This window comes from Nesoenas mayeri (genome assembly GCF_963082525.1).
Source record: "Nesoenas mayeri genome assembly, chromosome: 1".
In the NCBI taxonomy this organism is placed as follows: domain Eukaryota; kingdom Metazoa; phylum Chordata; class Aves; order Columbiformes; family Columbidae; genus Nesoenas; species Nesoenas mayeri.
Window position 1 is genome coordinate 25,354,378 of NC_137541.1, and position 19,961 is coordinate 25,374,338.

At 39.7% G+C, this 19,961-nt stretch overlaps 2 protein-coding genes across 2 annotated transcripts in view; one reads left to right on the plus strand and one right to left on the minus strand.

Moving 5' to 3' along the window:
- The window catches only part of TSPAN12 (tetraspanin 12), a gene marked incomplete at its 3' end in the record, with an annotated part of 45,194 nt that extends 40,993 nt beyond the window's left edge, over positions 1–4,201 (plus strand). Inside the window, exon 8 of the mRNA XM_080344993.1 lies at positions 3,896–4,201. Within this exon, the coding sequence (XP_080201119.1) occupies positions 3,896–4,201 (306 nt within the window). The remainder of the gene's footprint in view (positions 1–3,895) is intronic.
- A 7,845-nt stretch (positions 4,202–12,046) lies between these two features.
- Positions 12,047–19,961, minus strand: part of KCND2 (potassium voltage-gated channel subfamily D member 2) — a gene marked incomplete at both ends in the record, with an annotated part of 266,062 nt that continues 258,147 nt past the window's right edge. Inside the window, 4 exons of the mRNA XM_080363167.1 lie at positions 12,047–12,224; positions 14,038–14,285; positions 17,823–17,912; positions 19,463–19,561. Coding sequence (XP_080219293.1) covers positions 12,047–12,224; positions 14,038–14,285; positions 17,823–17,912; positions 19,463–19,561 — 615 coding nt within the window. The remainder of the gene's footprint in view (positions 12,225–14,037; positions 14,286–17,822; positions 17,913–19,462; positions 19,562–19,961) is intronic.

Below are 19,961 nucleotides of genomic sequence, written 5' to 3' on the forward strand. Positions count from 1 at the left end.
CAACAAGAGCTCCCTGTTTAGTGACAAACTTTTACTTTTGCTGAGGAAAGTATATTTATGTATGCTTTAATTGCAGGCTACCAACTATGAATGTGTCACATAAGCAGAAATAAAATGCATGAATGTGAGGGTAACAGGGGTGGCTGGATGTTTCTCAATTTTGAAACTGATTTTGAATGTGTACTGGAGCAGAACTGTAAGAACATCATTAAATGGAAGGAGGCAGTCTATCTAGATTGAGCATAATTTGTCTCAGTTATGTGTCTGTATTGTGGGAGATGTAGGCATTAATGTTATTGCTCTCTGTTAATGGATGTTTCCTCTAGGCAACAAATGAACTGAATTTGAATACTGCTGTGGCTGAGCATTTTTAAATTGTGACCACCATCTACCTTTATACCTTAAAGTTATCAAAAGTATCAACATGCAGCCAGTTTCTCTGTAATTAAAAACATATTTGGAAAGTAGTATAATTACAACACTGTCTTCTAGTTGAAGGAAAAAAGACACCAATGTGACAGTTTTTGTTCATCAGCAAGTTCAATTACATGGCTTTTGCTACAGTGTGGGGTTTTTTTATTATTTTCAAAGAATCCACATTTAGTCTTTGTTCTTTGTCTAAACTATGTTAATGTGTAGAAACTGACACAGCGAAATGATGACTGGAGCAAAGACACTGAGATTTTTTTTTAATTTACTCAGATACAATTATCTATATAGTACATTAATTTTATTTAGATCCTAAATGAAAATCTGTTGACTGCAATGTGAATTTTTTGTGTGAGGCGAGATTCAGGGTTTTCATCAAGTACATTCAGGACCGTAGCGTTTGAAATTGTTGACTTTGGGGAATTTCAGCTTGATTGAAAATTGTTACTGATCATGTCCTGTCTTTAGGTTCTGTCACTTTAATAAATTACTTTCTTTCCACAGAAAAGCATAAGAAATATGTAGCAAGGATATAAACACAAAAATGCCGTTTTGAAGATGATGCTCACTTAGATGAGTTCCTGCGGGGACCAATGCCTTTTGATGCCCGCAGTTACCCTATCCAGATTATTACTCTGCATTTTTTCTTGGTGGCTTTGTTCCTTTGATTTCTGTGCTGTGAAGCCCTGTAAAGTTTAGAATAGAGAATGAGCATGGCCTAGAGTAGCTTGGGGATTTTTCTTCAAGGTTTTATCATTTCGAAGACTGGGCATCACCTTTCCTGAGCAGCAAGCAGCGTAGCTTGTGTTTACACTCTTGACCAGTAGTTCCCGGAGCTGTTGTCTCTGTGTATCATTGCTGCCTTACAAGGGCTTTGGAGCCTTCCTGAAGCCTTTTACAGTAATTATTTGTCCATTTAAGCAAACTCCGGAGTGTGCGCTGATGGATTGGAAACTGCTGAGGAATCAAAGAGCCAACAACTCTTTCTAAATTTCCATTTCTAGGAAACACCAACCTGTGTTGGTTTTTGAGGATCAGAAGTTTGCTGTGTAAATAATCACAGTATCACACTATGTTTGGGATTGGAAGGGACCTCACAAGATCATCTAGTGCAATCCCCCTCCTGGAGCAGGAACGCCTAGGTGAGGTCACACAGGAACATGTCCAGGCGGGTTTTGAATGTCTCCAGAGAAGGAGACTCCACAACCTCCCTGGGCAGCCTGTTCCAGTGCTCTGGCACCCTCACTGAGAAGAAGTTTTTTCTCAAATTTAAGTGGAACCTCTTGTGTTCCAGCTTGATCCCATTACCCCTTGTCCTATCATTGTTTGCCACCGAGAAGAGCCTGGCTCCATCCTCATGGCACTCACCCTTTATATATTTATAAACATTAATAAGGTCACCCCTCAGTCTCCTCTTCTCCAAACTAAAGAGACCCAGCTCTCTCAGCCTTTCTTCATAAGGGAGATGCTCCACTCCCTTAATCATCTTTGTTGCCCTACGCTGGACCCTCTCCAGCAGTTCCCTGTCCTTCTTGAACTGAGGGGCCCAGAACTGGACACAATATTCCAGGTGTGGTCTCAGCAGGGCAGAGTAGGGGGGAAGGAGAACCTCTCTTGACCTACTAACCACCCCCCTTGTAATACACCCCAGGATGCCATTGGCCTTCCTGGCCACAAGGGCACAGTGCTGGTCATGGTCATGGTCATCCTGTTGTCCACCAGGACCCCCAGGTCCCTTTCCCCTACACTGCTCTCTAATATGTAATTTCCCAACCTATACTGGAACCTGGGGTTGTTCCTGCCCAGATGCAGGACTCTACACTTTCCCTTGTTAAATTTCATCAGGTTTTTCCCCACCCAACTCTCCAGCCTGTCCAGGTCTCGCTGGATTGCAGCACAGCCTTCTGGCGTGTCAGCCACTCCTCCCAGCTTAGTGTCATCAGCAAACTTGCTTTTTAAATGATTGCTTTGGATTTGCAGCTGCTCAGTGGTAGGGAGAGGCAGTATCTGTGACTATCGTCCTAGCGCAGCACAGGATGGTCAGCGCTTTGGAGCAGGGTCCAGCTGCCAGCCTGGCTTTGTGCAGACCCGGGTGCCAGGTGGGTTGTTACAGCTGCTCTCACAGCTGTTAACAAAGCAAAACGAGGCAGCCATACACTGAGGTGACTTTCAGGCTCAGATGTCTGCACAGTCCACATTGACATAGTGGTCAGGGGGATGTGTATTGGTGCTCAGGTTGCTTCAAAGCTGTAGGTAACCTGAGACAGCTTGGGGACCTGCTGCGGCCAGAGATGCAGCCAGAGATGCTGTATGAGAGGGGGAAAAAGTGTGGAAACCACTGTGCCAAACCAGTTCATTTTTGAACTGGTAAATTTTCCTGTCATTTTTCATAATATTTGCTTCAGTGTTGCCTCCCAGTAAAAATGACTTGAAGTTAATATGATTTTTTTCTCCTTTTTTTCCCTTTCTCTGAGCAAATAACGATGAGTCTTTACAGAGACTTTGAGACATCATCGTGCTTAAAGTAGCAACAGCTCAGCAGAAGATATGAGAAAACTGGCTCTTGATGTAGTGCCATTAAAATAATTTGCAGAGGTATTTCTACATTCAGATAGTAAATTAAGCCAATTAATGGTAAAATACAGTCTGCAGATAGAGGAGGTAGGCAGAGTGTAACTAACATAAATTGATATACTTTTTTCAATGAGGAGATGTTTCTAGTTCAAGAATAAAAAGCAGGAGTAATGCCACCTATGTGGTATTATTACTGTTAAGTACTAAGTAAAATCTGCTTGTACCCACTGCATTCTGAAAATTTGTCAGAAGCCCTCTGTTAAAGGTTATTTCTATTCGATGTTCCTTACTCAGATGGTGTCTGGAATGTAATGATTTTTCTCCTCCATAGAGACTTTCCTCAGAACTAGTAAACTGGCATATAATGAGTCCAGATAAAACACTAAAAAGGAGGGAAGAAACACTGATAAGGTTATGCAGATCTTTCCTAGGATGTTGTTTTGACTTCAAATAGTGGTATTATTTGTAGATGTCATCTAAAGAGTTTAAAATAATTGACAACCTTGAAGATCTGCAATTTAAGGACAGAAAGAAGACTATTAAGAGGATTTAGTGTCTTTTAAACCTTTGCAAAACTGGTGGGTTTCTTTACAAATCAGTGATAGTTGATAGGAACTCACATCAACTTTGAGTGATTTCTGAATTGCAGAGCAGCACAGATCTCTTGGAGCTCATTACATGCAGTAAACTCTGTGTATGAAAAGACGTAAAGATGGTATTATGGAAGAGATCTGAAAATAGGGAAAATAATTTTCAAAGTGTTGTTTGAAGGAAGTGAAAGAGAAATTTTGGGGAACCAGGTGAGCCAGCACTAAGTAGGATGAGCTAAACCTCGGGAACTGCAAGCCAAATAATATGGACTAAATATTTCTAATATATTTTTGTTTCGTAGGGGTGCGGTAAAAAAATGTACAGTTTTCTGCGAGGGACAAAGCAATTGCAAGTGCTGAGATTTCTGGGAATCTCTATTGGAGTGACGCAGATCCTGGCCATGATCCTCACCATCACTTTGCTGTGGGCTCTCTACTACGACAGAAGGGATCCTGGGGCGGGTCAGATCATGTCCCTGAAGAGCGAAGCCTCGCAGCAGCTGTCGTGTCATTCCGTGGAGCTACTGAAACCAAGCCTGACAAGGATCTTTGAACACACATCCATGGCAAACAGCTTCAGTACACACTTTGAAATGGAAGAGCTATAGGTTGATGGAATGAATCTGAGAAGTCACAAAGGGTTTTGTTTGTATTTTTTGTTGTTGTTGGTTTATTTTGTTCCATCAAGTGTGCCAAATAGACCAGTCTTTGTGTGCTTCAGCAAACAGCTAACGCATGGAAGTGAAGGAGGTGAGCATGGAAAGAAGGATAAGCTTGTCTGCCTCTTAGCCATAGTCTCAGCCCTGAAAGAGAGTTGATTTTGTTTGTTTTCTAAAAGGCACTAATTCACTGGGCACAGTCGTATTTAACTTATTGTCACAAGCTGTGTGATGTGTGAAATACTGATTCGTTCACAGGCAGATAGAACTTTTAAGGAAGCATCATGGGAAAGGAAATACTCATCTTCTGAAGAAACGACTGTGCTTTGGACAAACAAAATGTGACTTCAGCTGAAATTGACTGTTACATGTTTAATAAGCCATTTGGAAAACGTCTTAATCAGGGATTTATGTATATATAATTGTGGGGTTTTGTGTGTGCATGGAAAGCAGCACTACAATTCAAGTCAATACTTGGATTTAAAAATTTGCAAGATTTGTAAAAAGGGTGAGATTTCCTTTTTTCTGACAAAACCTTTATCTTATCCGTGGTGTTCTAAAACTTCTGGTTTTATCTAACATAACTGCTTAATTTTTAATTTTAAATGTATTAAACAGGGATTAAAAACAAAACTATGATTCTGGACAATAAACTTTAATTTTCTGAGTAATTCCCAAGAATTCTTCTTTGAAAATGTTTGTTCTACAGACTATTTCTTAGTAAAAGGAAAAGAAAAAAAACTTTAAACATTCTTTCCGAAATGGGAATCAATGTGGGAGTAGCACGTCTTTACAGATAAATCTTTTCTCCTGTCTGTGATTCCCCTGAAGGTAAAAAAAAAACAGACTACAAGGAAAATGCTCACAGTTCTGGATGCTATTGCAATAATTGTAAAGTACATAAGGAGAAATTATATGTTGGCTTCTTCAGTAAAAGCTCTCTAGTGGCTGAAAATGCCAACTGGAAACAGCGTTAAAATGTATTTATTGAGGTGGGGAAAGTGCATTTTACTGTATTTTTATGAACAATGTTTATTTCATAGGATTATTTTTACAGTGGGCCACGTTCCTGAAATATATATTTGTTCCACTGATTACAGTAGTTTGTGGCCAATGGGTTTTTACATAATACTACATTTCTAGAATTCTTTCATTTGTTTTGAAATTTGTAAAAGAAAAGGAAAAAAAAAAACCAAAGTGTGATTTGGAGGACAATAAAATTACTTTTGTCTTAAATTCCATAATGGCTTTTTTTATTTTGAAGTCCTAGATTGTGAATGCTTGGGGTGGGAGTTCGGAGGGTCTTCCTGCTAGTGTGAGTTAATTTGACGTGGTTTTGCCCATTCCACTTACTCTGTCGTGGAGAAGCTGCGTTGTAAATTCCATTTTCTTTTTTTATAGCTTCTGAGAAAGCTTCTTAAGGGCTCATGAAATTAAGCTCTTCAGTTGTGTGGGCTGTTATTTAGTTTTTAGCAGTCTACACGTGGGTGTAGTTATTTCACAGGTAGTATTGCAAGCAAGGTTGCCTGTCTGTTCTTGTGCGTCTCCTGCAGAGATGCTAATGCTTATCTTGGGAGGTAAGAAAAAGCCTAAAGGACAGACCTTCCCAAAATTTTCCTTGGTGTATCTTGTCAGAAATAGTTTCTCATGCACTGTTTGGGAAGCCTTGATGCCCAGTGTTCCTGCAGATTTCCATCCTTTCCACTGCACCCACTGGGCTGTGTTGCTGCAGCTGAGGACAAGGTTCCCATGCAGAAAAAGAGCAGGTGTCTGAGAAAGTCTGGATGTAAGCCAGCCCTGGGCTTCGGAGTGCTGCAGACCTGTGGTGCTACGCGCTGGATTTGAGCCATTGTTTTTTCTCCGTTAAAAACAAAGAACAAAAAAACCCACAACAAACAAAAACCCACCAATCCACAAATTGTGAAATCTTTCGATCATGGATTGCATAGATTACATGTACACAGCTACATCCTGCTGTGGATTACAGCTGAATGTAGGGAGTCTCAACGTTAAGTAATGTAAAAAAGGGCAGGAAGAAGTCCCACCCGTTGTCCAGGAAATCCTGGCGCCTAAAGTTTTTCCCCAAAGAGTGTCCGGCAGCTCGCTTAGCCACGCTCCAGCTATCCAGTGTCCTCCCATGGGGGGACTCCCCAGGCTACCAGTGAGGGTTGCCTGCCTATCTTCTCGTGTCCAGGTTAGAGCTCATGAAGGAACAGATTTGGCAAGCCAGGCTAGGGAGATGGGTTGGAGAAGTCCACGGCTAGAATTAAAGATGCTCACAGCCCGGGTCATTTGGTGTTAGGCTTCCCAGGCGGTGAGGAAGCACTGCCATTAGGTGCATCAGCTCGTTTTAAGAGCAGAGGGATTGTTTGGAGTAGGGCTCCTTTGGTACAGGACCAACCTCCCAAACCAGTGTTTGTGAACCCCTACCAAAGTGAACATCCGTGGTCAGGGTAACCTCACTTGGGCTTGGCTATCCAGATCCTGAGCCGGTCTGTGTTGTGTACAGGGCTGGTTTCATTAGGGGAAAAACCCACATGGCAGGAAGGATCACAGAATATTTGGGATTGGAAGGGACCTCAAAAGATCATCTAGTCCAATCCCCCTGCTGGAGCAGGAACACCTATATGAGGCTACACAGGAATGTGTCCAGGCAGGTTTTGAATGTCTCCAGAGGAGGAGACTCCACAACCCCCCTGGGCAGCCTGTTCCAGTGCTCTGTCACCCTCACTGAGAAGAAGTTTCTTCTCATATTTAAGCAGAACCTCTTGTGTTCCAGTTTGCACCCATTACCCTTTGTCTTAACATCGGTTGTCACCAAGAAGAGCCTGGCTCCATCCTCATGGCACTCACCCTTTATATAATTATAAACATTGATGAGGTCACCCCTCAGTCCCCTCTTCTCCAAGCTAAAGAGCCCCAGCTCCCTCAGCCTTTCCTCACAGATGCTCCACTCCCGTAACCATCTTTATGGCTCTGTGCTGGACTCTCTCCAGCAGTTCCCTGTCCTTCTTGAACTGAGGGGCCTAGAACTGGACACAATATTCCAGGTGTGGTCTCACCAGGGCAGAGTGGAGAGGAAGGAGAACCTCTCTCGACCTAAGTGTTCCCTTCCCTAGTAAGGACTACTGGTAAGTATTCTGGGAAAGAATCCTTCTATTTTGAGTATCTAACCACACTTGTCAAAATGGGTCTCAGCTGTAAATTGGAATGCTTTCAAACTCTTTTCTTTCACTGTGCACAGGCTATGAGGTGTCTCTGTTTTTATAGGGATTGTTCAAAGAGCCCTAAAATTGATTGACTGGGCTGCTGCGAGCCTGTTCTTTTGCTGTAAAGCTTTAGGATATGTGTAGGAGAGAGGCTGCTTGGCAAGAGGGGAACATTTAGAGAAGTGAAAACTTGCAGAGTTGAAAACTACTTCATCCTCCAGAGTACCTGGAGAAGAATGCTGCTGTGTTCTTCTCTGCAGTATCAAGTGTAATGAACCAAATCATTCTTGTGGCAACAAGCAACTGCGGAGCTGCTCCTTAACGTTTTTCACAGATCCCTTAATGGCGAGGAGAGCAAGTGTGTTAGAAAAGGGGTCACTCCCTGCCTGCATCAGGTGTTTCCGTCAGCCCAAGGAATTGTGCCAAGTCTGGGGGACTCTGCCTGTAGCTCTGGGGCTGAGGAAGGTTTGCCCCATGAGGTCATGACTTGGGGGTATGGGGATGCTTTTAGGAGGCAAAATTCACTACTCCTGGTCTTTAGACAAGGTATTGATTCAGCTGCCAGCAGGTTATATGACAGGCCTTTCTGGAGGAAATGCAGCTATGTTTTCTGTTCTTTATAACAGTTCATTCTCTAAAAGCAACCTGTAAATATAAGGGAAACTATGAAGAATAAATACTAAAAAGAGATACTGCTGGTCACAGTGACTATACAGTTAAATATGGAGACAGCACATTTCAAATAGATTTTGAAGTTTTTACCATGAAACATTATGTTTAATTCATATGAATTACTATTATTGAAGTGAGATTGTATCTAAAACTTTAAGACTTGTGTATGATTGACTACATTTAAAAAAAAATTGGGATGTCCTAAATACTTCAGAATTTTTATGCATCTCCTTGCTTTTTACTCAACGCTCCCCCACCTTCAGTTGTTTATTGTACATAGATACTGTGAAAATGGGTACCTTCAAAGTAAATAGATAATGCAAGTAGGTAAGACACTAAGCTGTCCAGGTAATTATCTTCTTACAGTATTTTCAGTCTAAATATGTTGTTTACTCCTGACTGCTTTTTCAGCTGCACCTTTACCTATCCCATCAGCTGATTGCTATTCCAGAACACATGAAAATCTTCAGATGTTACAATAGTCAATGGGAAAATAAAGTCCCAGATGCAGGAAAGAGAGCACATGACCTCCTAAGCACCCTCTCTGCCCAAAACATTATGATCCTGTGATTTCACTAATGTATCCTTCTCCAGACCGGGTGTATGCTTTTGCTGGAAATAATGTAATGCCCCAATTTTCTCTGTGGCTGCAGGGTGGGATGGTGATGGCCACCCACAGAAGAGGAGGGCAGCTGTGGCATCCTGGTCTTGGTGGCTCTGGTATGGTTTAGATGCATTTGCAGCTTGCCTGGAATTAGTGTTGGGGATATTCGTTGCCCTTAGATTTAGTGTTCCTTTAGCCTTATTAGGAAAATAAAAAAAAGTTCTATGAATAAGTTATTGCAAAACCAGGTTGACCCATTCAAGCATGCAGATGTTTTATTTAAATATTCCTCAAATGTCTATTTGTTCAGCATAATGCAGGTATTATGCTGCCTTCTGAAATACGATATATGACTGTCAAACAAAATTGTCAAAACAACAACCTCGATTTCTTTGTATGATACACAGAAATAATTACATTTCATGTACAGTACAGATGCATTTTACACAGTCATCGACAGTCATTCACTACCAAAACAGCATTTAAATCACCTAAAACACCAAAAGAATGTGTATTTCCCGAATTCAGAATAAATCAATGATTTTGCATGTGACATGGGAATAGAAGACAGGACTGAAATTCTGCAAAATCATACTAAATTATTCCTTAAGCCACATTTTTAAAATGAAAGTACAAGTTGCTTCAGGGGTAGAACTGTTATGCAAGTGTATTGCTGTAGTGCATTCTTTTTAGTCCATATGAAAAGGAGAATAAAGATATTTTAAAAGACACATGACCTGATGGAGTCAGAAGGTTTCCTGGGTTGCATGTAATCTGTCCCAAAGTGGGTTTACTAACTGCCTTTTTGCATTATTTACCTGATATAACTAGTCAAGAAGTACCATGTGGCATAAATAAATTGTTGCAGGTTGCTAATATCAGGACAGTTCTTATACCAATAACTGTTTGGCAAAAGGTGGGGACCAAGCCATTTTTTGCATGAGTAACCATGGGTAGAAGTAGGATGCAAGTGGGTCCATTCTGACTGTCTTTGAAACTCCACTAAAACTTATGTAACCCACCAGCTTCGGCAGATCTACTGGAGTTTTCTAACGGGGTGAAAGAAGAGGAAGGTCAGGTCCCCAGCCCCAGTAGAGCTCAGCAGGAGCGCTCCCCGGGTCAGCCCAGGCACAGCCTCTGCTTCTGCCCTCTGTTCAGCTTGGAGGGAAACGTAGAAACTCAGTTCACAACGAGTAAGTTTTTCTGATTTGCAGAAAAAGTGGGAAGTTAATTGCAAATTAACCAAGCTTCTGAATAAATAAATTATAAAAGAGTAATGCATGACATTATGTACTCCTTTTAATTGCAATGTAATTCTAACATGTGATATTGTTGTATTTTGGTGTATGTACTGTAGCATGATAGTCCATCACCTACTCTTCAATCTTTGTTGACAGGTAGAGAGAAAGACCAGTACTTGTGTGCAGTAAAAAGTGTATCATCAGCAAGTTTCAGTTTTTAGTGGGTATTGTCTCTTAATGCAAATTTTCAGGTCAGTAGAATGCTAGCAAATACTGTACTGAAACATACACTACTCAAACTATTAAATAACTATGTTAATCATTTCTTGTAATGGTATCTAATGCACTGAGCCTTTTGATTTATATGCATATTTTATTTTGCAGACATGCAATTATTTCTGATCCAGTGTTTTTGATGTATATATGTATGTATTGATATGCATATATTCCATGTATATTTGATGTATATGATGTATGGTATGTCATGTATATAGGAAGCATTATGATACATCTAATGCACTTTCATGAAGAAAAGTGATGCTTTTTTATCAGAAAGGTTTCTGGTAACATCAGTATCTTTTTAAAATGAAGACAAAAAGCCTTAACTAGTAGAGCCTTAATATTAGCTTTTAGGCCTGCCAATGTGGGTAAATTCCAATTGCAATACATTACATTTTTATAGCCTTGGGACCTAATCCATTATGCTATCAGTATTCTTAGGTAATTAAATTTCTTCACACAATATAAATTCTCAACCAATTTCAGGATGCAAGTTTACAGAAAATTACAAAAATAATTAGGCCATCTCTTTTTACTGAATATCTTCTGGTGTCTTCCAGTGTAGCCAATACTCTGGATGCTGCAGAGTATCAACAAGGAAGGTTTGGAGATGAGTGTTAGCTTATCCCCAAAATAGCTTTGTTGTCATTTTAATTCAAATGGGACTGATCCTGCAAGAGTACATTGGGACGAGAGGTGTGTTTTTAAAATACAGAAGTAGAGAAGATGCCCACAAAGAAAGGACCGTGTTGATTCATCAGTAGCCTTGAAATCCCAAATAGTACGGTAATGTTGGAGTGGACAACAAACTGTCACAGAAATAGAGGACAGTGGACAAAAGGAACAATGACCGAATAGCACATTTGTGGTGTACTGTTTGGCTGTAAGATTATTTAAATGTTTGCCATTAGAAGTGTTTAGTGTAGATGAAGTTGTGTAATATACCTTAAAAAAAAAGAAATCCTGATTCCTGATACAACAGGTGTACAATGACTTATTGCAGTTGTAACAGTACCTAGGAAGCAAGATAAAACAATAGTAAATATTGAACTAACTGAACACCTTTAGTTCACTAATGAGTGTTTGAATAAGAAATACTGCATTTTTCAAAGGGAAGTTATTTGTACAACTACCATGGAACATTAACAATCAGCTTGTTGTAAGTGCACGGAAATGCCCCTTTCTACAGTAATATTTTATCATGCCTAATCTGAAAAACAACAAAAATAAACTGAGATCACAGGTCCAAATAATTTCAGCATGCATTGTGGTTGTAGTTCCTTCAGTCAGTACAAACATATTTCTCATGAGCATTTTTTTCTTCCATTTTTTGACAGTTTCTCAACAAGTTTGTGGTTTATTAACAGGAAAAAAAAAAAAAAAGACATGTTATCAAAATGTTTCTTGTCGTTTTGCATTCAGCAGGAACACAGGTTTGTTTCTATTTTTTGTTTTGTATTTTTTCTTTTTCTAAAAAGAGCTCTTATGATAAGAAGAAGCATCAATGGGGACATTTCATTGTGCTCATATAGTAAGTCAGAATGGTCACAGAAGATTCCACCGTGCGTCAGTTCCGACAAGGGGTAAGAAACTCCTTTTGGTTCACACGCTATGACGCTGAAACCCAAAAAGTGTTTAATTTCTCCTGAACTTCTTGCTCTGCGGCTGCTGGCGCAGACATCAAGGGGTGTTGTCTTTGTCAGCTCTCTCATTCCTCATGACTCTTTTCTCACTGCTCGAGCTCAGCTTGCAAGTGGTCTTTATGCTAATTTATAAATAATTCCTTATTTTATAAAGCAGATACTCTGACAATGTTTCCTCCTGAATACTCGGGAGACTCTGGCCTATCATCTCCTTCGGGTGTGGTGACTGGTGGTGTCGGGATGCTAATTATTGCTGTAGTGACGTAAGGCTGCTCACAGTTTAGTTTAACGCATTCTTCCACTTTGGCATTTAAGCTGGAACGGCTGCAGGAAGAAACAAAAATCCATGAAGAAAGAAAGTCCATGTTACTGCAAACCTCTCATGTGCCTGATTCCACTCCCTCAGCCGTCCATCTCCATCCTGCCCCATTGCAGAGCTCAGAGATGCGAAGTGACACTACCCACCACCCTGCACCCAGCAGTGGGTGGTCCATGCCCATGTCCATGGACAGGCCCCCTTTCTCCCTTCCTTCCCACCATTTCTGCACTTCTAAAAGTTTCTGGGGTCATCACTTAAGTGTTTCTGAGCAGGGGAAGCATTTGAGCAGCTCCCTGGGGAGCAAACTTGGCATAGCCAATGAGGAGCAATGGGTACAAGTCACTTCTGGAGAGATTCTGATTGGACATAAGAGGGAAATTTTTCACAATGAGAACAATCAGCCATTGGAATAATCTTCCCAGGGAAGTGGTGGATTCCCCAACATTAGACAAATTTAAGACTCATCTGGACAGGGCGCTGGGCCGTCTTGCCTAGACTGTGCTTTTGCCAAGAAAGATGATCCTTGTGCTCCTTTCTATGATTCTATGACTTATTATACAGGAAAGTGGAAACTAAGGGGCAGTTCCAGTCTCCTACTGATTCCTCTATGCCACACTTGTGTAAGAACATTTTGTATATTAGGTATGCTCGAGAGTAAGGCACAGCGATGCATGCACTAGTAAAGGTTAGTATGTTCATGGAATTGCTGCAGTACCTCAGCATCACAAGGAACTTGTAAAACTCAGACCATTTTGACATGAGACTGGTATTTTGTGCTTGTGTTTTTAGCCTTTTTTTTTTAAAGCACAAAGCTGGTGCTTTGTGTTTTTACATACTCTGTGACTGGACACAAGGTACAGGCAAGTCCTCTAGCAAAGAAAGGTTGGATCCAGGCAGAATATTTCCTGAAAAGCTAAGACAGATGGGAGCTTTGTGCTGGCCAGGACTTCTCATTGCACAACAGCTGAAAAACTTTGGTAGCGACAAGGTGCTGGGTTGTTCATGGAAGTGAAATCCAAACCTAATAACTATACAAGGCAAGCTACTCAAAATTTAACTTAACAAGACAATCTCTATAGCAACTAGTGCTGAAAACACTTCTTTTTAAAAGGGTGGTGTGTTTGAGTTCAATAGAAAACACTTCTGGGTCTCCTGAAACCTTTGCTGTGTTTTCAGAGGTGATGTTCTGATATACCTGAAAGCTGAATGGTTTAGTTTTGAGAGTACAGAGATGTCCAGTAATTTACAGACTCTTAAACTCACTTTTGTAATAACTCCTCAAACTAGGAAATACATTTTTTTTCTTATCAATTTCATATTTTTCTATTTAGAAGAGTCTTATGACTATTACACTTAGGACTCTGGGAATCAGTTTTATTTCTCTGCTCTGTGGAAATGCGAGGAAGTCACATTTGTACTATGCTTCTGAACAAAACCAGTAGATACAGCAGGGACAGACCTTTTTCTTCTCTTCCCACTTGCTCGTTTCATATATTTGAATTGTTATGCTAAATTTTTCTTGATATACGTTTGTGCATGGTATATAATACTTGGTGCTCGATGCTATGAGCTGCAAATAGTGCAGAGTAGTTTGTGGGAAGGGGAATGAGATGGCAGAAATGGATAGAGACTATTCTGTTATCTTGGATTAAGCTTGGAGCAAACTAAGGGCAGGATGTTTCAGTACGAGTGTCCATTTTTTGATGACTATTTGACTTTGGTCTTTAGCCTCACAGCCTCCCTGCAGAGGTCACAACACCTCTACATCTCTGACAAAGAAAGGGGTTCAGCTCTGGGCGTGCAGACAGTGTGAGATACCTGTTAGACAGAGGCGTCCTCTCCACACATCTGATCTGGATGGTGCTGAGCTCTTGTACGCTGCCTGGGCGGCTGCCGGTGATGGTAGTGTTGGGGATGCGGTAAGTCTTTTTATGTCTTCGTGAGCAGCAAGTGCTGGTGACGCCTTGTTGAGATGAGAGAGAGGGGCTGTGGCTGGGCGGTCTATTGACGGTGGAAACCTCCATGCAGCTCTCTTCATAGACTTGCTCATCCACAAACTCGTGATTCTAGCCCAGAGGAATCCAACAAAGGGATAAAGCACACGCAGAAAGATAATTAAAGCAAACATATTAATCATGATTGTTCAGAGGCTTAAATTGACACAACTGAATAAACTGGGAAAGTTAGACAGCTTATTCTTGATTATGGTGTTTAGCCCATATTAGCCTGGCTGAATACCAATACAAATGTAAACACTGGAACAAAATGTTCAGAGCTCTAAATAAGAAAAAGTTAATCCAAAATATTTTGTAAAATAGCACATGATTGTAATGTAGTTCGCATTATAAATATCTGTATAATCTATGAAGTGCCACAAAACAGTGGATTATGTTTATTAATAAAAATGCAAGTGGTGCTTATGTAAATGCTCTAAATGTCATTTAGAAATAAATAAGATTTATTGTAGTGAACTCTAATAAAATAAAATAATAAATATTTTCCAGATGAGTTTATAAAGCTTCCTGTTGAATTACATGTTAGAAATGTTTTGAGGTATGCATCCATGCAAAAGAAGAAGATTCAATTAAAGAGAATATTTAATTATAGGAGATGAGGCAGCTATTTAAAAGCATTTAAAAAGTTCCTAATTACTGTAGATGGATGTACTGAACACAGTTTAGAAGACTGATCATTTAGGTAAATGACATAGTCTTTATTCCTGCAATTGTTGCTTAATCCCAGAATGGACAGTAGGTTTACAGGGCTGTCATAGATCTGAATCCAAATTCAAGCAAATGGCTGGTTTATATTGACTCAGTAGGTGATCAGGGAGCATTTCACACATAACTGTGATTTCCACATTATCTTTGTGTGTGAAAGAGTGTGAAATAGTGGTGCTGCTTATGTGGGGAGCGGGGAGAGGAATTTTTATAGTCTTTTTAAAGTAGCAGCCCATTAAGATATGTTCACGCACAGTTTGAGAAAGCCTCCTTTTTTCCTTTTTCTTTCCTTTTCTTTTTTTTTTTTTTTTTTTTTAAAGTCTTTCCAGTTACTGCTGGAATCAGTCTGCAGATCCTGAGGATGGTTTAGGGAGCATTTTCTGGGTTGTTTTATGCTCTACTCAGTCTCTTTTACTAAAAGTCTGTTAGCATGCTGTGTCTTTGTGTATCAAAATGAGAAACATTTTTTCCCCTAAAGAACGATGCGCTAATTGGAAAGGTGATGATGTTTTCCAGGAGAATTACAGTACAGTGCTAATATAAAATATGTGAGCAAAGTAAATAGTGTAGCAACTGCAGCCAAGTGTTTGCGACAAATGGAAATACCTTCATAGGCATATTATTTTTATTTCCATTTCTTCTGTTCTTATTCACTCAGGCATAAGGTTGTGTGGAATTGAGTGGTGTTAAAGAATGCCAATTTCAAGTGATATGGAAAGGACTTGCTCGAAAATAGATTTCTACAAGGTGTATGTCAGTCAAAATCAAGATTTTGAATGTGACCACAGAGTGGACATAAAATTCAGAGAGAAAAATTACCTTGTCACTGTCTTTAGATTATGTTCAGTGGCTTACAGTAGTATGTTTGCCAAATACTCCACTAGTTTTCCACTTAAAAGTAATTTTGTGCTTCCTAAAACTTTTATGGAGCAACCAACTCAATTCAATTCAATGCAATTCAATTAGTAGGGTCCATTAAGGAGGGTTATTGAGTGAACTTTTAATGTAGACTGGAAACATTTTGAAACAATATAATGTCTCAAGTTAATATATTTTATTATACTTCTTAATTAACCGTTCTTAATTCAGCTAAAGTTAGTATGTAAAATCTAACTTTCAGTGCAATTATTTTCATTATTAATGAAATTTTCACAGAATTCCATAACATTGCCTATACTTCATTTTTTCAGAGTGCAAGAGTTCTTATCCTATTGAATCTAAAGTGCCAAAAAAGAGAAAATACGCCTTTGCGTACCATCATCTGTGCTGATGCTTGTACCAAATGATATTTCAAAGGATAAGGCAAGGCTAAGGCAGCACCTCACTCTCGCTGTTGCACCGTGAACCAGCAACTTCTGAGATTCCACAGGCAGATGGTCCAAAACTTCATGTCCCCACTAAAATTTTAGGAATGCTTGATATGAACAGGAAGTTGCAGAATACAACTTGGAACCCCTGCACACATTTTTGTGTTCCTGTGTCATATGAACATCAATGCCAGTAGCAGAACCCAACAAACAAGGAACAAAGAAAGTAGATTCTATGCAAATTCAGGAAACAAGATAATACCTGCTTTATAGACCTACTTATTATTTTTTTTTTTTAAAAGCTCTGTTTAAAAAAAGAAAAAGAATAGGTTTACGTGTTCCACCACTATGAAGAGAGGAAATCTGAAACTCCAGGTGCTGAATCCAATTCCCATCAAATGAACAGAATTTTTTTTTCATTATTTCTATGAGAGTTTGACAAGACTTGTGGCTACTACAAGGGTTTTTAAATATGTTTGCAATGTTCAACCGTGGAACAGATTTTAAGGCAGATCATTTTTATCAGGTTCTAGTACAAAATGTCTCAAAAATATTCCAATGGACCCAGCCTGAATCTTGGCAAAGAAACCACATTATACTCTGAATAGGAAGCAAGACATTTTGTCCTACAGCACATAATATAAAAACAAGTACTCCAAAAGTAGGAATGGAGAAGATTCTATGAAGATTAAATTCAATATAACTAATATTTATGTTCTTAGATTCCTTACAATACGATAAAAGAAGAAACAATGTAAATTTAGGGATTATTAGGCTTATAGTTGTGATTTTATCCGTCTAGAAATATACTATTAGCAAACATGGCACTTAGTTATTACTGAATCATAACCCTGTAGTACTTTTGTATCCTTTATGACTGTATAATTATTCAGGTATTGACCAGGGTAAAATATAGAGAACACATAATAAGTAGTCTATTTGATTTATAGGGAGTTTCAAATCTAGATGAGCATATTTAGGCTGTTATGAATTACATCAGTGATTTCTACAAGGATCTCAGGGCCTAAACTGAAGCCAAATGACTTTGAAGCTTTGCACCTGCATCTGGATTAAGCACTTGAAGTTTCAAACTAGGATGCTTGGGGATCCTCTTTTACAGTCACACCAGTGAGGGTCGTGTTCATGTCTGAGGAAACACTTGGCAGCTCTCGCTGTACTAAAGCCCAACATTTACTCAGGCAAAAACTTGCTTTGACTGCACTGAGTGTTGAATGTGTGTGGATTACAAATGGTGTTTTATGAATGGTACTGCAGAAAAGTGCAAATGATAATATTATGGAGTGTATGCAGATCATACTGAAGACCCCGTATACAGCTTGGCTATACTGGTGTCATTTCACTGATGCCAATATCTTTCACGCCAGATCAGGTTCTCACCCAGGAGCTCTCTCTTATTTATATGCAGTGGGTATAATGCCTTAAAATAAGATAAAATGGCTTTTCTTTCCAGCTAAATGCTTTCATATAAAGGCCTATTAATGAGAAGAAATACCGAAAACATTCTAAACTAGGCTGCTGTTGGAATGCACAGGAAAACACAGTTCTCTTTTCTTACCGTAGTTTTTTCTAGGCAGTGAAGCAGGTGGTGGTGCTGTGTTTCAAAGGAAGAGCCAGATTTGCTAACAAAGGCCTGTTCTTCTTCACTGGAGGACTGTTAATACATAAGACTCTGTATTATTCTCATTTGTGAGCAAGAGGGCTCTTATCCAAATATTCGATCAGAACTAATCTGGATTGTACATGGTAGCATAACTACAATGCTTCATCTACACAGTATAACCCAAATTATTTTGGACCTGAGTTCTCTTTTGCTTGTTTATTTTTTTAATCAAAATATTTTCTTTCCTTCCCTTGAACCTTCTTTTAAATGTTTGTATCTTAGTTTTTTTACGCATAGATGGAATAGTACAATTTACATTTGCAATCAACATGTAAGCTTTGAATGTTGAAGCAATGCATGCTTAAAATTATCATAAATTTAAGTGACAGTAATATACTATTTTTTTTTTTCCTGAGAATGTGCCTCATTTGAAGGAAATTAAACAGAGTTGTCCTCCTGGGATCATTTCATAGCACTAAAGAATTTGTGGTATTGCTGCTTACACAAAAATTCATGTCAGTGATCCCAATCTGCTGAGTTTGGAAAGCGTATAGCAGATGTTACTGGCACAGAATGAAGAATTAAATAGAAAGCATCCACTGTTTATTAATTGCTTTCATAATTATTCACTAGAAAGCAGAAAACTAAACGGGAGAGGAAGTGGGATAATAAGAAAGATTACAATTCAACTTTGGGGTATTTTAAATCTGAATGGCAATTAAGGTATTTGGTGTCTTTTTAGTTCAAAGATTTGAGTTCTTTCAAGCAGAAGAGGAAGCGAGGGCTGTGCTGCTCATCTTTTGTGCCAGACCGGACGGGCAGGACAGCCCCTTCCTCCGCTTCTGGCTATAGGTTAAAGCGTTCAGCTTTTTAACACATATTGAACAGAAAGGGCATAGAGGAAAGAAAGCCTTCCTGTATCCCTCAGGGAATTGCTTCTATGCCAGAAAATGACAGGGATAAAATACACTGTGCCATCAGTCCTCCTCAGGTGGCTGCAGCTCCGAGCAGGACGGCAGCGCGGGCCACTGTGGATCCCAGTCCCAGCTGCTGCCCAGGGCTCCTGCCCTCATCCCGGCTTCCTCAGCACGGCTAAGGGGGGAGTTTGCTTCAGATGCATTTGTGGTTATCATAGACATTCTCCTTAGACACTTCCAGGGAAGGCTTTTCACTCTGCAACAACTCTCTGTGCAAACAGTGCCCCGGAGCCACCCCTTTCCCTCACTGACGATGAAGCCTGGTTTTGTCACCCATGTCCTACCTGCCTAAAGGCAAAGGAGATAAATCAAACCTACTTGCAGAAACTGTACTTCATTAATGAGGTCTTCTATAGGATCTAATTCTAAAAAATGTGTGTTACATTTGAATCCAACATTTCTATCTGGCCATTTCCCTCATATTTTTATACCTTGCCATCGAGTCCCATAATCTTCCTTGAACAATAGTAATTGTCCAATTTATCCTTCCTTAATCTACCTCTAAAGATAACCATACCCAAAGACCGAAGTTGGCTTGCCCTGGTGATGAATAGAATAAGCTACTACCAGGCTGTCATTAAGCTATTTCTCTGGAGGTGGAGGGTATGAAAACATTACCTGCTGCAGCTGGTTACTCAGTAAGCCATTTCGTTTGCTCTGCATGTAGGCATTAGCACTCCCACTCTTCGCTGCACGAATTCGAGCAAGTCTGGCTTTCTGTGTAAACAGACAAAAGGAAACGTGTCACTTACACTCATATCCATTATTCTGTTTATCTAAAACTGCTAATTGGAATCAGCTGCCTGTGAATACCAGTATCACAACCGCTGAATGGTTGCGTTGCATCCATCCTCCAGCAGGAGCAAATCAGAAGTGCCTTCCTGTTTAAAATGCAAATGACAGAAGTTTTTATTTGTTTGCATGCATCAGCTAATAAGAACAGTGATTTTGGATAAGAGATTAGACAGATTAGCATGTAAGTGCCTTTAATATATTTTTTTTGCATTGTCACAACTGTGGTTCACATCTGTGGAACACAGGCATCCATCTCAGCTGCTTCTGCAGTTAAAATCTCTTTAAATGGGAAGAAACAGTTCAGAAAAACATAATATTGTAA